General features: G+C 44.1%; 2 protein-coding genes across 4 annotated transcripts in view; both read left to right on the top strand.

The window, feature by feature from the left end:
* The window catches only part of SH3BGRL (SH3 domain binding glutamate rich protein like), an 11,200-nt gene extending 3,397 nt beyond the window's left edge, over positions 1 to 7,803 (top strand). The window contains exons 4-5 of the mRNA XM_017741739.1: positions 2,641 to 2,722; positions 5,720 to 7,803. Of these exons, the coding sequence (XP_017597228.1) occupies positions 2,641 to 2,722; positions 5,720 to 5,752 (115 nt within the window). The 3' untranslated portion in view covers positions 5,753 to 7,803. The remainder of the gene's footprint in view (positions 1 to 2,640; positions 2,723 to 5,719) is intronic.
* A 3,110-nt stretch (positions 7,804 to 10,913) lies between these two features.
* LOC103622583 (uncharacterized protein CXorf21) lies at positions 10,914 to 14,941 on the top strand. Of its 3 annotated transcripts, XM_017742644.1 has the most exons (3): positions 10,914 to 11,845; positions 13,074 to 13,189; positions 13,356 to 14,941. In XM_017742644.1, exon 3 carries the CDS (start codon positions 13,407 to 13,409, stop codon positions 14,331 to 14,333), a length of 927 nt encoding a protein of 308 aa, XP_017598133.1. In that variant the 5' UTR covers positions 10,914 to 11,845; positions 13,074 to 13,189; positions 13,356 to 13,406; the 3' UTR covers positions 14,334 to 14,941. The 3 variants fall into 3 exon arrangements, with proteins under 3 accessions (XP_017598133.1, XP_017598138.1, XP_008639786.1); XM_017742649.1 differs by lacking the exon at positions 13,074 to 13,189; XM_008641564.2 differs by having other exon boundaries at positions 10,914 to 13,189.

Here is a 14,941-nt window from a genome sequence, read left to right as displayed (position 1 = left end):
TCTCCAACCGCCAGCCGCTACCTCGGGGTAAGGGCTGCTGCAGCTCTCCCTGTGCTCATCCCACTCACCTCCAGCTCTCCCTGTGCTCATCCCACTCCTTTGCCTCGCTGCACCAGCCTGTGCTTCACTGCGGTGAGCAGCAAGGCAGGGCTTGCCCAGCTGCAGTTGTCCAAACTGGGAAGGCTGTGGGAGGTGTTAGACATTTCCCCCATCTTGGGCTTTTAGTAATAATTGATTTTTGAATATTCCAGTCACACCATAGGAGAGATTGAAATGTGGACCTCTTGATTCGGATCCTACCTTACAGTGCATATGTAATTTTCTTTTCCTATGAGTTTTTTCCCATCTTACGGCTCTGAAAGTTCCCAGGTTTTTTTAAATCCTCATTTTCCCCATGATTGTGAACTAACACCTCACAGAAATCTGGCCCTGTTACACCAACCTTATGTTCTGTCACAAGTTCTGCCCATGTGGGGTTTGCCGGTAGGTGTGAATCTCCAGATGATATGAAATGATGTCTGCCATGATCATAAATCAGTTTTGTGATCCTTCTTGGGACCAGCTCTGTGTGCTGCTTGCACAGGGAAGGCTGCTGTGGTTCACTTACTCCAGTGCCTTGGACAGATTAAAACTCGTGTTGCAAACACAAATCCTACTGTAATTACTTTAATGCTTGATGAAAAGTAAGTTGCCCTGCAGTACTTGTACCCAGCAGGCCATGCTTGAATGATTATTAGATTAACTGTTAGTTTTATTTTTAAAACTTAGTATCTTCTGAACAGAGCTCACAGTGTGCATTCCTCTGGTCCTTTTGAAGTCTGGTTGTGTCCTGCACAGTCTGTAAGTCAGGACCTGCCAGTTTTGGACCTTTGTGAGACAAATCTGTGCCTACAGAAAGAAATTATTCTCAATGTGCCAAGAATTTTTCTTGCTTGTAATAGAAGCAGAACTTGAAATAATATCCACAGTGAGCTGTTGTGCCACTTGGCTCTCAAAATTTTACTGACTGGTTGTGACATGGAAAAAGGTTGTTTTGGAGTGACAGATAAGTAGTTGTCTGAGCAGGGTCTGGTCACAAGGTTCTTGCTATGGGTTTATATCATCCCCAGAATTTTGGTTGATGTAACATTGAACTTTTGAAATTCGGTCAGTTTAATGTTGCTGGGTTTGAGTGGCTACACTTCAGCTTTCAGGAAGGTAAAATTTAATTCTGTGCCCAGAATTTGAACCTCTTTCTGTCTTTATCTGATGCCTCTCAAGCATGAAGTTCCCTGTTTGTTCCATCTGATGCAGCACAACTGGCAGAGCAAAGAGCAAATTGGCTTTCCTGGCCCGTGAACAGCAGAGAGGCTGAACTGGAGATGCTGTGTGGGCTGGCATGAGCCCTGCTCCTCAGGCCCAGGAATTCCTGTCCTGGGAGACACTGTGGAGCAGGCTCATGGACTATGCACCAGCAAGATAAACAATCCCTTTGTTATCAAGCAGCCCCAGTCCTGTCAACAGAAGGGCTTCAGGGAGGATTTACCATAATCATACACATTTTTATCAAACCAGCATGCAAATGCTGCATGTGCAAATGAAACAATAATTTGATATCCCTGAAGTCCAGGCAGCTGGAATCTTCTGGTCCCTGTACTTTGTTCTGTTCCAGCTGCAGCAGCTTCTCCTTAGAGCTGCCCCTCTCTGCTGTTTTCAAACAGCAGTTGCTGTTCCTTAAGCTTTTACCTCCCAGTCAGTCAGGAATCTGGAGCAGCGTGCCCTAAACAGCTCTCCCTGACTCCAGGCTGAGACTGAGCTACTGCCTGCCTTGGGCTTCCCAGCCAGGACTGCTGCATCCAAATGTTACCCAGGAAAGCTAGAAGAGGCTGGTAATGTGCATCAGTTAAAAACAGAGAGCAGGAAAATCACAGGACTGTGTTCCCTGCTGAGTTGAGAAGTCGGAGTGAGGGAATTGTGTAGTAACTTGAACAACAGTGAGATTGCACAATACTTCTGAGTTCCTTTAGTTGGGGTTTGACAACTGGTATTTCTTTTTATTTATTTATTACCTTAATTTTCCTGGGAAGTGGCTGTATGTGTTTAGGGCATTTGTAATACACTGTGAGTGAACAGTGCCGCCCCGTTGCCTTCACTTGCACAGACTAATCCTTAGTGGGAAATGTGGTGGGAAAGGTGCACTTTCAGTGTAAAAGTTCCAGTTGAACTTCTGACAGATTTAAGAGCTGGAGTCCACAGTTGCACAGCTGTCATCATTATCAGGAATTACAATGACATCTGGGAACATCAGGGTTTCTGAGGACAAGGTCCAGTCTCAGTTGCTTCTGCAGGAGGAATGTCCATACCAGATCAGTGACAATACCTGCCTTGTGTGGAGTCTGTCCCTCTGGGAAAGGCTGGAGCACCTCACAGCAACATCTCGTTGGGATATAGAATGAATTCCCAGCTTGTCCCTTTCCAGCCAGACCAGTTTGTGTGCTGTTAGTGCTAATGCCATGTACTTGAGGTGATGCTGGATTTTGCATTTGGCCACAGCAAGCAGTTTGCTTGGTGTGGGTTGGGTGACACCCCAAACTGAGCTGAGATTACTTCTGATAATTCACTCCTCTGTCTTTTGTTCCCTCTCCCTTCTGCCATGATGAAGGACTACAATGCTTTCTTTGAGGCGCGGGAGAACAACGCCGTGTATGCGTTTCTGGGCTTGACTGCACCTCCTGGGTCAAAGGTAGGTGAGCACCTCCTCACAGTGAGTCCCAGCCTGTGGCTTACACCACCTCCTCCTCTGCTCAGAATAGGATCTGGCACATGTGGTGTCATTGCCCCCATCAATCTCCCTGGGAGATACTCAGTCTCCAGAGGCTCCCAGGCTTCAGCTTCAAAAGAGTAGTTAATATTTGCACTGAAGAACACTTAAGAAATCTAGATGAAAAAAAGTATCCCAAAATAAAAGAATGTTTTCAATTCAGTAAAAGGAATTAATTCATGTGAAATTTTGATGAGATTTTTCTACTAGAAAATCCCTTGAAACCAGAGCCACTGTTTCTGAAATAACATGGTCTTGCTTCAGAGTAATTTCTTCCTCCAGCTTGTTATCCAAAGCTTATTTTCCTTTGCCAATTACAAACTGGGCTGCTGCTTTGTGGATGCAATGGGCTGGAATTCTCCTTTTGATTTTGATAGGATAAGACAAGCCTGCTTTATACGTTTCACTTGACAGCAGCAGGATCCTCCAGGTCACTTCCAGCTTTCTTGTTCCAGTGAGTAAACACGCCGCTCCCTTTCAGCTTTACTCATGTACGAGTCGAAGGTCATGCTGTGCACATCACTAAGAGACCTAATTTTAAAGGTGGATGGTGACCCATGAGCAGTGAGCACTGCAGGTTGTGGGGCAGACTGAAGTGGTTTTGGGAGCCAGATTTCCAGTAGTAGCTCCACTGATGGGAATGATGTGATGAGGAAAGAGTTCCACAGAGCAGAGCCCAGGATCTGCACCCCAGCATCACCCACCAGCAGCGTCAGACCAGCTGCGCCCAGGGCCTGGTGAGGTTCCTTGGAACATCTGCAGTGCACTGCTCCGCAGAGTATGCAGGATGGAGCCAAGCAACCAGGAAGCTATCCTGACACTGTGGGATGCAGGGAAGCTCCTGCCTTTCCCCTGGGAAGTGCAGGGGTAGCAGAGAGCAGCTGCTGCCATAACAAATCAGGTCACCTGTCTCAGTAACGCTGGGAACGTTGCTGCTTCCCAGACCTGCCGGCTGGCAGGCGCAGCCAGCATGGCTGTCAGGAACTCTGCTTCTGCCCTAAGGGATGCTCCCATTCTGTCCTCACCTAAGGAAAAGGTGAATTTTAAACAGGAGGGTTAGAACACAGTTGTACTCTGCTGAATTTCCATGTTGTGTTGGGCTGCTGACGGTAAATAACCTTTGCAGAAGTGACGTTGTATCCCTTGCATCCTGCTCTGGGGCTGATTTTGGGAGTCCCTCCCACAATTAGGATGTCCAGTCAAGTTGACTGCCTGCTGCTGAGGAGGGTACACGGATTTGTAGGTGCTGAAATCGGCATTTCCAGCATAGCTGTGTGCAGCTTGGATATAATGCTGTAGGGAATGACATGGCATCTGCAGAAAATGGCAGGAGGCTGGGAGAAGCCTTGGCAGGAAACTTTCATTCAAATCATCAGGAGAGATTTGGGAAGTTATTTGACCCTGAACACAAAGCTTTAATATTAATGCTAAACAGGACTGGCTTAGAAGTGAGCGTGGAAAATGGAAGTAACTATTTTCTGAGCCCCAGTGGTTTAGTTTGTCCTTTGGATCTACAAACTCTGGGAAAGGCTGGCCTTCAGTTTACCTTAAATATCTCTACTTCAAGCAGTATGGGTGGATTTTAAAGGGAGAGGATTTTGTGAGTTAAAAGCTATGTTTAGTTATTTCTTTATTATGGATTTAAGGACTGAGAAGATGCTCAGTGAGGGGCCTTGATGGAGAAATAAGGAAAACTATGGAAGAGGGACAGTGTCAAGCTTGGAAAGCTGAGCCTCTCCCAGATAACTTGCAGGACTTTGCCCAAGGAATTAGAGTTTGACCTCCAAGAAGAATAGGTTAGCAGGTTACTTGTATCAGCCTTCCTGGGTGTGAGGGAAATACCAGGAATCCTCTCCAGCTTTCCACTGTCTGTTCTAAAGAGAAGTTCTTTGTCTTGCAAAAAGAAAGCCAGTGAGGTGTCACCACTGCAGTGCCCTGGGCTGGTTAAGGGAGTTGTTACAAAGCCAAGGGAACCTTCTCCTCTTTCTTACCATTCAAAGAACCGCTTGTCTTTTAGAGAATATCAACCATGCTGCTTTTTTCCAGGCTTTGTAGCTCTTTTTTGATCTTCCTTTCATTGTTCACCTGCCTTTTGTGCCGTGGATGGCTGGGATGTCCTCGCACGAGGCCTGTGGGTGCACAGTACCATCATAGCCCCGCTCTCTGACCCATGACAGGCCAGCAGAGCAGAGCAGGGGCCAGGAGCACAGCAGCTCCAAGCCAGGCTCTTCCCACGCCCTGAGTTCAAAGGCAGAATGAGGGCAGTTAGCCAGGAAAACCAGAGTGATCCACCACGTCCAGGATACGGGAGATACACGTGGGACTTCCTGCCCTGCAGGCTGGGGTCGCCCACTGTGAGTGATCCACCACGTCCAGGATACGGGAGATACGTGTGGGACTTCCTGCCCTGCAGGCTGGGGTCTCCTCTCTTAAAAAAATCTTACAGACTTCTTGGAAATTCCCCTCTTAGTCCTTTTTCCTCATGTGTTTTGTTTGTTCAGCAATGCTGGTTCATGGTAACAATGATACTGAATCTGTTATCTTGAGTATTTCTGTGCAGTCACAAAAGCAAACGGCTCCAACACATCTTAGCAGATGTTGAACTTTGTCCTTTCGAATGAGCCAGGCTGTCCCCACTGAGGTGCTGCACTGAGGGCAATGGGAATTCGTCTCTCATTTGTCTCCTTGTAGGTCATGGTGCTGCTAGCAGGTAGTTGAATTATTCTGCAGTCAAAAGTACACTCGGAGAAACCAAAAGGAAATTCCTTGTGCATTTCTTCTGTTGTCATTCTGTTCCCATTTGTGATCACCTTACAAAGGCTGAAAGAAGACTGAAAAATGCAGGTTATTGTTTTACAGTGTTTGTTTCTGAAACATACTGAGAAACTACTAACATGCAATTCTCTTCTGCTGTTTCAGGAAGCTGAAGCACTGGCCAAGCAGCAAGCGTGAATTTCAACTGCCTTAAATGTCTGTAAAGGGAATTTCCACAGCTTTTTATAAAATAGTCCAACTGTCTCTGCTTCAAGAAATGTAGATGTGATTTCTAACATTTGATTGGTGCTTGCAGCATTCACTGTCAGTAACACAAATTGAACACAGGATGGAAATGGGAATTTCAGGGTAGGGAGCAGGAGCGGGTTCTGATGGAAGCCGAAGCAATCAGACATGAATGAGTTACATTTAGTTGAAACTGTCCTGGCAATTCATCCATTTTGTGTAAACTTAAAGAAACTATTTTAGTACTAAAAATGAAGATGGGTTTTACTTAGAGATCTGGCTATTTAAACTATGGAAAACAGCATCTAAAACCTCGTCAGATACTAATTTAGTGCCTGAGCTGCCTCAAAAATGTTACTGAGTTACACAGTAATTTTTCAGTGTCTTTCCTGGTTTCAGATGAATTTGTAGGTGGTACCGTGTAGTTTGACCATTGTAGTCACTTTGGAAAGTTGTGTTTGTCTTCTGTAGAATGGATATTTAAGGTTTGTATTGTTACACACTGTACAGATGATAAAAACCCCAACAAACCCCATGTATTTCTCATTTAAGTGATCTGTGTGGGCTCTTTGGACAAAAAGGGATGTGGGCAATGGACACAGGTTCCTCACAGCTGCCTAAGCACGAGCGATGACACATCTGGGGCAAGATTCAATGTTGCAAACAAGCCAAAACGCCAGAAATGGCATTTCCTTACCTGTGTAAGGGTGAAAGCCTTTAATGTATTTCTCTACAAAAATACCAGTTCACACTGCTTAGAGCATTAAACATCTCACTGCATGTGCAAGTAGCCATTAGGTTCATATAGTATTTTTCCAAATGAGGAAATAAATGTTTGAATAGCAAAAGTTATTGTAATTAAGCAAGACTTCTCTTTTTTTAAGGTTTAAAAATTTCATTTCCATTCTTATTGCCATATCATAAAGCTATCACAGGAATTGCAAATCTCTCAGTGTCTTGTGTGGGTGAATTTACCACGTGCAATATTAACCTGTGTGTTCTCCCAGTGCTCATGAGGGAGCCTGTAATTCCTGGCCATATTTTAATTCCTGATTTATCATTTTGGGAGCCTGGGAAGCAGTTTGAAGCTTCTGCTTACAAAAGCAGCACAGTATCACAAGGCAGAGAGGGAAGGATGGATGCTGCCTTGCCTTAAAGATTAACACACACAACTGTACTTTTTTATTAACAGCTTTCGTCAGGAATTACTGCAGTTCTGTGAAATTTAAGATCTTTTGGGGATGGAAGTTCGGTTGTTTTAAATCCAGCATCAGATTTTTGTTGTTCACTATGATTTCATCTTTCTGTACGAGGTGATTTTTCTTTCTTAATATTGGCTGAATCTTCCTCTGTGTCTAAATTCCTGCTCAAGTGTTTGGGAACTGTGGAATACTACATGAAGTCTGGTGAGGAAAGTGGGATTTGACACACAAGTCTCTATACCCACCCCAATTTACTGTGTTTCCTGTGCAAGTTTGGTGAATTACAGCCATTATTTTGGAGAAGCTGTAATTAAAAGTTGCTGCCAAATTCTGTCAGTTCAGCGACCCAAAACATTCTGGAACTAGGTCAATCCCTGTCTCAACAGTCAAGAAAATGGCCAAGTTTAAGAAAGCAAAGTCACTGCCCTCATCTGTCCCCCCCTTGCCATATGGGAGTGTTCAAACTGTATCAGCATTCCTAAGGCAGCTCTGGTGAGCCAGGCTGAATTATTCCTTTGTCTGGGGAACAAGGCACCGACACAAACTGAAAATACCGAAAATCTCTTTGTTGTGTGTGTAAAACTTGAGTTTTTTGATGCAGATCTCTTGCATGACTTCAGGAGTGCCAGGAATCTGTTACCTCTGTGCTGGTTTTCTGTTTCCATGGGTGCAAGAACTGAATTTTTTCTTTTCTTTCTTATTTTTTTCCTCTGTAGAAAGCAGTCATTGAGGATTTAACCTGTATATTAACCATTCCTTTATCATTCCAATAAAGTTGTTTTAGGACACTTTCTCACACCATGACTTGTTTGCATGTTTTGTTCACAGTTTGAAGTTTGAAGCTGAAAAAAAGTGGAGTTTTCAGATGAAAATACTGCTTTTTAAAAGTTCAGGATTTATACAAGGTGAACGTCAGGGATTCGCTGCTGCTGTGGGTGAAGTCTACTGGGCTGGATCCCTCACCTGTTGCAGCTAATGGGATTTAATTACTAAATGGGATTTAATTTAGGATACACCTACCCAAACCAGTGTGTCAAGGTTTGGGTTATTTCCCACATTATCCTGCCTTCCCACTCATTCCCCAGGGTAGGGACAGGTTGGAAGTGGCCGGGACACAGCAGCTGCTCCCACACTCACAGAGCTTGCCCACTCCTCCTCTGCTTGTTTACAAACTGTAATTAATTAGCTTTATGCTGCTTACAGCAGGGAGCTGTGGTATTTCATATTTGTGTTGCCACAGGGCAGGGCAGGATAAATTTTAAACTGAAACTTCACTTTTACCTTCCCTGTTTCCCTGGTACATCAGCAGGTACCTCCCTCTGGCTTCACATGCTGGAAGTTCTGCACCCCCTGGAAGATCTGAAGAGTTACAGAAATGGCATTCTCTGCCTCTGACCTGCCCTGGGATTTGCCCAAATTCCAGACTTCAGTTCACATCCTCTGGAGGAAACCAATAACCTGATCTTTTAAAGAGTGGTTTGTAATTTTTACAGGATCAGCTGCTGTGTGAGCAGCTAAAGCACAGCCAAGCACCATCAGTCACAGGATGCCTTCTCAAGGGGATTATTGCTTGTCCCTCACACTTGTCCCTCTGTAGTGTCTTAGAACTGGCCCATGAGATGGGAAGAGGGCCATGAATGCCATTTCTAAATTGTAATGAATACCATTTACTTCCCCTGTGTATCCACTCCACTTGTTCAACTCAGAAAAATCGCTGCTTTTCTTGCCTTTTTTTTATTAAAAAATCTGAAAACCCCAGTTGTTATTCATTAATGTAAAGCTCAATAAAAATAGTTTCCCAAAATCTTTAAAAACCAAGCTACATGTGTGCACACAATGTGTGACAACAAAATCAGTAATTTCCAAATCTTTACCTTTTATTTAGTTTCCTGCAGAAGTATTCTGTGACTTACCCATATTCTGTGATCTTGGTAGGATGTTTTAGATTGAAAGGTTCATGATGACAATTTTGAAGTTTTTTATTAAAAATTTTGGTCTGTCTTGGTAAAGTTTTGGAAATGCAAAAGGATTGTAAAAATCGAGGTGATGAAGTAGAAATTGCTGGTTTACTACAGGTGAGCACAGTAGTGAGTACTGAGTATGCAAAATAAATTTATTTAGTACAAAATACATGTGTTGTATTCATGAAGTATCAGACTTGGCTCTGTATATATTGTAGCAGTAATATAATTATATTGTTGTATATATCTATTTATATTTATACACATACACAATATATGTTATTCCTATATACTATAATTCCTTACAGTAATTCCTTCTCTCACAGGTTAGTTTATTGATATCATCAGGAACCTGGCCATTTCTTCGTTTTAATTTGCTCAGTATTTCAAAACCCTTAAATAAAAGGAAACCAGCACATCATTAATACAATGCCAGCAGCACTATAATTCCCATGTGGCCTCAGTTCTTTCCTGAGCCCTTTCGCAGCACGCAGGGCAGGCTATTTTGTGTTTACACGAAGCGAAGTGGATCAGAGCCAGGACGGAGCCCACGTCCCGCCCAGCCCCGCTGTGAGGGCCCGCAATGGCGCCCGGGCCCCGCTGCGCCGCCGCCACGCGCCGTTGCTGTGGCAACCAGCAGCCACTCAGCGGCCGAGGCGGGCCCTCCTCGCTTTTCTATTGGGCGATGCCGCTGTCAGTCAGCGCTAAGCCCCGCCCCGCACCGGCCTAAGCCGTGCCGGCTGAGGGCGGCCGACTGAGTTCAGTGTGGCGGTCCTGTGGAGCAGGGGTGGTGTTGGGCTGTTCGGGTGAAATTCCCTTTGGAATGGAGAATAAAGTGCTCGCAACAGCTGTGCTTAGGGAAGAATCCCCAACATAAAACGTTTCGAATCAGCTAATATCTATTTCATGTTTATGTGCATGGAATACTCAGCCTGTGCTGAAAGAAGGGTCTCTACGTGCAGTCACAGTTCCTATAACATCATTTAGTGTGGTAGCATTTATTTTTTCCATATACGAATGGTACTGTGAGAGTAATTTTTAATTCTTTTTCAATATATATTCGTCTCTAAATTCTGACATCCTTGCCTTGCTGTTTGTCCTCATTGCAGACTGTGCTCAGCTTCTGAAATAACTTTGGTTCTATCTCATTCTGACTTTTATTTTTGTAAATAAAAGGGAATTTCTTTTTGGTAAGATCTTATTGAGAGAATACATTGATTTCCATGGGTATTGATACATTTAACACCTGAATCCCAGACTGGTTTGTCACCATGGGCAGGGACATCTTCCACAGATCAGCTTGCTGGGTATGCAATGGAAATTGACTTGGTTTTAATCACTCCACACAAATTACCTGACTTGATTTCTTCCTCTCTCTCTCTGTTACTTTTGTGTTTTGTTGAAACAGCTGCACAAGAATTCCAGCTGCAGCTGGCACTAATTACAAGCCTGGCGAGGTTTAAAACTACTTGGAATTTGATCCATCCTGGTTCCTGCCCGCCAGGACTGTGGGCAGTGATTCTGCTGGAGTCCCAGCCACACTTTCTGTACAGAAATTGCTCATATAAGTTTACTAAAAATCAGATAATTTTGAACAGCTTTTAAACATTAAATGAGTTTTATATAAATTTGGTGGGAGTAAAAATAGCTTTCATTTTGCCTCCATTAAAACTGAAGTCTTCTGTGAAATACGGGTGAAAAGAAGGGAAGAGGGGTAATTTTACAGACTTCATTGAACCTGTATGGCCAGAATTACTCCAAACCTACTTTCTAAGGCACAGCATGAGTTCCCTCTGGCAGGGGGCAGGGTCAGATTAGATATTAGGAAGAAATTCTTCCCTGCGAGGGTGGGGAGGCCCTGGCACAGGGTGCCCAGAGAAGCTGTAGCTGCCCCTGGATCCCTGGCAGTGTCCAAGGCCAGGCTGGACAGGGCTTGGAGCAACCTGGGCTAGTGGGAGGCATCCCTGCCCATGGCAGGGGGTGGCACTGGATGAACATTTCTGTCTTGCTCCTGTCATTAAACAGTGTCTTTTTAGAATCCTTTATCTAGTACTTAGATGAGATTCAGCTTCTTATGTATTGGGGGTTTTTATCTTCTGGGAAAAGGAAAGTTAGAAAAGGCTTCAACAGAAGACTCCTCAGACTGTCTGTGGTTTGGACCCTGTGCTGAGGGGTGGGGTGGCTCAGTGCATAAACTTGGCTTCAGCTAGACGAGGACACCTAAAACCACCATGGGAACACCTGGGACGTGCCAGAGGTAATTTCTGAGCCCCAAAAAAGTGGTTTTGGTCAACGAGCAACACGATTGCGCAGAGCTGTCCATTGGCTGCTGCTTTCAGATTGGCACATTGTCATGTTTGCATTTTATAGACACAGGGTATTTAATCAAAAAACAGATGGAAGGAAGTTGCCAACTTCTTTCCTATCAGTGGCACATCACAAGACTCTAAATTTAGCTGTGTGTTTCCAGAGGGGAAGTGGTGTAAGTCCACAAGTCAGCTGAGCAGCACCGAGCTCCTGCCGATGGAAGTGGAATTTGGTTCTGATTTTGTTCCGCCCAGCACAGCCCTGACCCTCTGCTCCTCCCCGTGCCCTGCTCTGGCAGTCAGCAGCTCCTCGGCACCGTACTGTGGTCAGAAACATCTCAATTCATTTTCAGACATCCTCTTTTAGACTTAGCCCTTGCTTTGTGTTCAAAAACCGCACCCTTTCCCAGTGGGGTCACTTCTGTTTTATGAGGAAAAAGAGCCGGGGAACTACATCATGAGTGCGTCAGACTTTTTCTGCAAGGACAGCAGTGAGGAAAGATCTGCCCTCTCCCAGCAGCTGTAGCAGGAGAGCTCTGGGCTCGGGGAAATCCTCCTCGGACCCGACTGGGCTTGGTAAGTTGGGCTTTTTGTGCCTTTCTCTTTTCCTTATACTTTGTTCCAGAACGCGGGAACCACTTACTTTATTTGGAGGGGATCCGTTTTTCCAAGATTACCATATTTTAGCTCTTCACAAGCACTTTCAAAGCAATAAACCAAAATTTATCAGCAGGGAAGGAGCTGGGTACCTTGAGCTCCTACAGACCAGGATAAGGACCTGGTTACCCACATCCTACAAGGCACACAGCATTCCAAGTTCCATCGACCTTTAGCAAGATTTGGACTGCCAAGTATTCGTCTTTTTTTGGAGATTGGTTTATCAAGTCCCTGAAGTGCTGAAGAAAGTGTTGCCCTGCTTTTTGCATATGTAAATAACTCTGTAGATAACCAGGTCTCCTGCCTTTCCTGCCTGTTTTGGCCTCAAAATTCCAATATTACTTTCAGCTTCAGGGAGGGAACAATAAAAAACCCCAAAATAAAGAACCCCACAAAAATAAAAAATCAAACAGTTGTGCTGTACTAACGTGTAAATTTCAGGGGGAAGGTGAAAATTTCTGTCTCGCAAATAACTGAAGTTTTAGAATATCTCCTGGAAGGAGCACTGGGATTGAAAAGTGACCCAGTGTAGCGAGTTTCAAACATACCAGGGTGTACAGGCATGGTGAAAAGTGTTGAGCCACAAGCACCCTTTGGGTATGTGGATACTTTGATTATGAGAGATTAAAAGGATATTTGAAGAACTGAATGATTTTCTTAGGTTCATGTTTCCCATTCCTCCATAAAAGCAGCGGTGATGATCTCTTCAGGGAGTTCAGGTCGGACGCTCAGTGTGAAGATTCTCATTGATTTTAACAGTCAATGAATTGGAAAGGAATGATAAGGAATCATTAAATGTAGTAAATTATTTTGAGCCACTTATCTCTTCACTATTATCACTGTTGGGGAAGGCAAATTAACTATTTATGTCTTTTAAGTTCATCATTGAGGGACTCCAAATACATTTGATCTGCATTTTGAATACAGTTTTATTATACTTGCAGAACTCTCAGTATCTTTTGAAGCTCCTTAGCACCTCACAGGAGGGCTCAAGTCAGAAACAACCTCTAAATATGAATTTAATCTTTATTTCTTTTCTATGTCACCTCTTTAGCTCTTGGAAATTGTTGTCTTCTAATGGAAAACATTGATTGATTACTGATGGTATTGATACTGACAAGTAAAATGATTTTGCTGATTTTTACAGCTTATAAAGTACAATCTGTCCCAAGTAGCCATGATGCAGAAGAGACCTGGGATGTTACAGATGAAGCAGCTGATTAATGCCCTCCCTGTAACTTCAGAATGATTTTTGTGGACATGGTAAAGAGGAAAAGCATGCAGTTTAATGTTTGCTAAAAATAAATGCTTGAGAGGGAAAGAAAAATCACTGTCTTTGTGAGAAGTGCATTGTTCATTGATAATAATAATAGTAATAATAATATAATTATTATATAATAGTTGTTGTTGTATTGTGCCTGTCTTTCAGTCCTGGGGCTCCATGGAACTCTGGTGATCCCTGTTGCTCACACTTGTCACCATGCTGGCAGAAGGCATCCTAACGAGGCTCATCTATAAAGAAAGCTGTCATCCAGATAAGCCTTGCAAATCTCCTGCATCCCAAAAGGCTAAAGAGGGAATCTGGAGACAGAAACTTGTAGACATCCCAAAAATTAAAGGCTTTGCTGATGGATGTGAGAAGCAGGGGGAGCTCTCTGCCAGAAGCAGCAAAGTGGAAGCCGGGAATGGCCCTCGATGGGGATCCATAGAAAAGGAGCCCTCAAAAGGTCAGGAAATGCTGGCTAAAGGAACTGCATCCCCAGCTTTACATATCCCCAAGAGAGGAGGAAGCCTAGACCGGGTGGATTTGTACAGATCCTGGCCATGCAACAGCATTTACCAGAACTATCCTGACTTGCAGATCGGGGGGGACTGTGTGGGGGGCCACACGTGTGACTCCGGCTGTGTCCTGGACCATGTGTGGGATGAACTTCCCGACGGCCCCGTCCTGCTCTCCATAGATATTCCCCTAGGTCAGTCCCCCATTCCGTGTGAGCATCCCAAAAATCCCAGTGTGATGTCCCTGCCTGGAGATGAAGCTGGAGAAAGGAGCATTGTGCTCAGTGAGGAGCCTCTTTCCAACTCCACACTCAACAAGTACATGGAAGCCAAAGTGGCAGAGCTCTACAAACAGTTTTTTGAAGAAAGCCTGGCCAGATGTGGTTCCATAACAAACCTCCTCGCTGGCAGCTGGATAAGGAACAGCGTGGACCAGATAAGTGTTCAGATCTCCCAGGAGCCGAACATAGAAACATCCAAAGCCAGAGGAGCCCTCTTGCACTCGTTGGCTTTGTTCAGCTCCCTCAACGCTCCCAACAGGAACAGCTCTGAGTTCAGCACGCCAAACCTCCAAATCTCCAACATAGTGGGTGCAAAATGGAGCTGCAGGATGGAATTCACATCCTGACTGAGCTGCTGAGCTCAGGAGAGGGATGGGATTCGGGTGTGAATGTTTCACTCCAAGGATTAGGTTGGGAAATGGGAACATTTACACACTACACTTGTTGTAATTAATATTTTAAGGCTTAAACCCCTTTGGTAGCAAGGGAAGTAAAGGTCACTGTTTTCCATTTTCTAATGGAGAATTTGAAATTAATTTCTCTCCAAAATACTGGTTAATTGTGTTTCTATAATATATATATAATCATAGAACTGTTGGAAATGAGCACTGAGATCATCAAGTCCAACCATTAGCCCAGCGCCACTAAACCAAGTGCCACATCCACATGTGAAAGCATTTAATTTTCTGCAAAATCAGCAAGCAAAGATGACTGCCGCATTCCTGAAAAAGTAGTGCAAGATTCCTGCATCTGCATTTGGAAATTTAAGTGCAGATTTTGGTATGGAAATACTGTTGTTTAGCTTTCAAACACATTTTCTCCCCTTGCTCTTGCTTCTCAGAAAATATTTCAGCTGGAAATTACTCATTATGTCATCACTGTAAAATGATAGATGAATTGGACTGTTACCTGCTCTGCAGAAGTTTTTTCTAATAAAGTTTTTTTGTTGGGTGTT

The sequence above is a fragment of the Corvus brachyrhynchos genome, unplaced genomic scaffold, assembly GCF_000691975.1.
Source record: "Corvus brachyrhynchos isolate BGI_N302 unplaced genomic scaffold, ASM69197v1 scaffold220, whole genome shotgun sequence".
NCBI classification, from domain to species: domain Eukaryota; kingdom Metazoa; phylum Chordata; class Aves; order Passeriformes; family Corvidae; genus Corvus; species Corvus brachyrhynchos.
The sequence above is the reverse complement of the archived record's forward strand: the minus strand, read 5'-3'. Positions and strand labels throughout refer to the sequence as shown.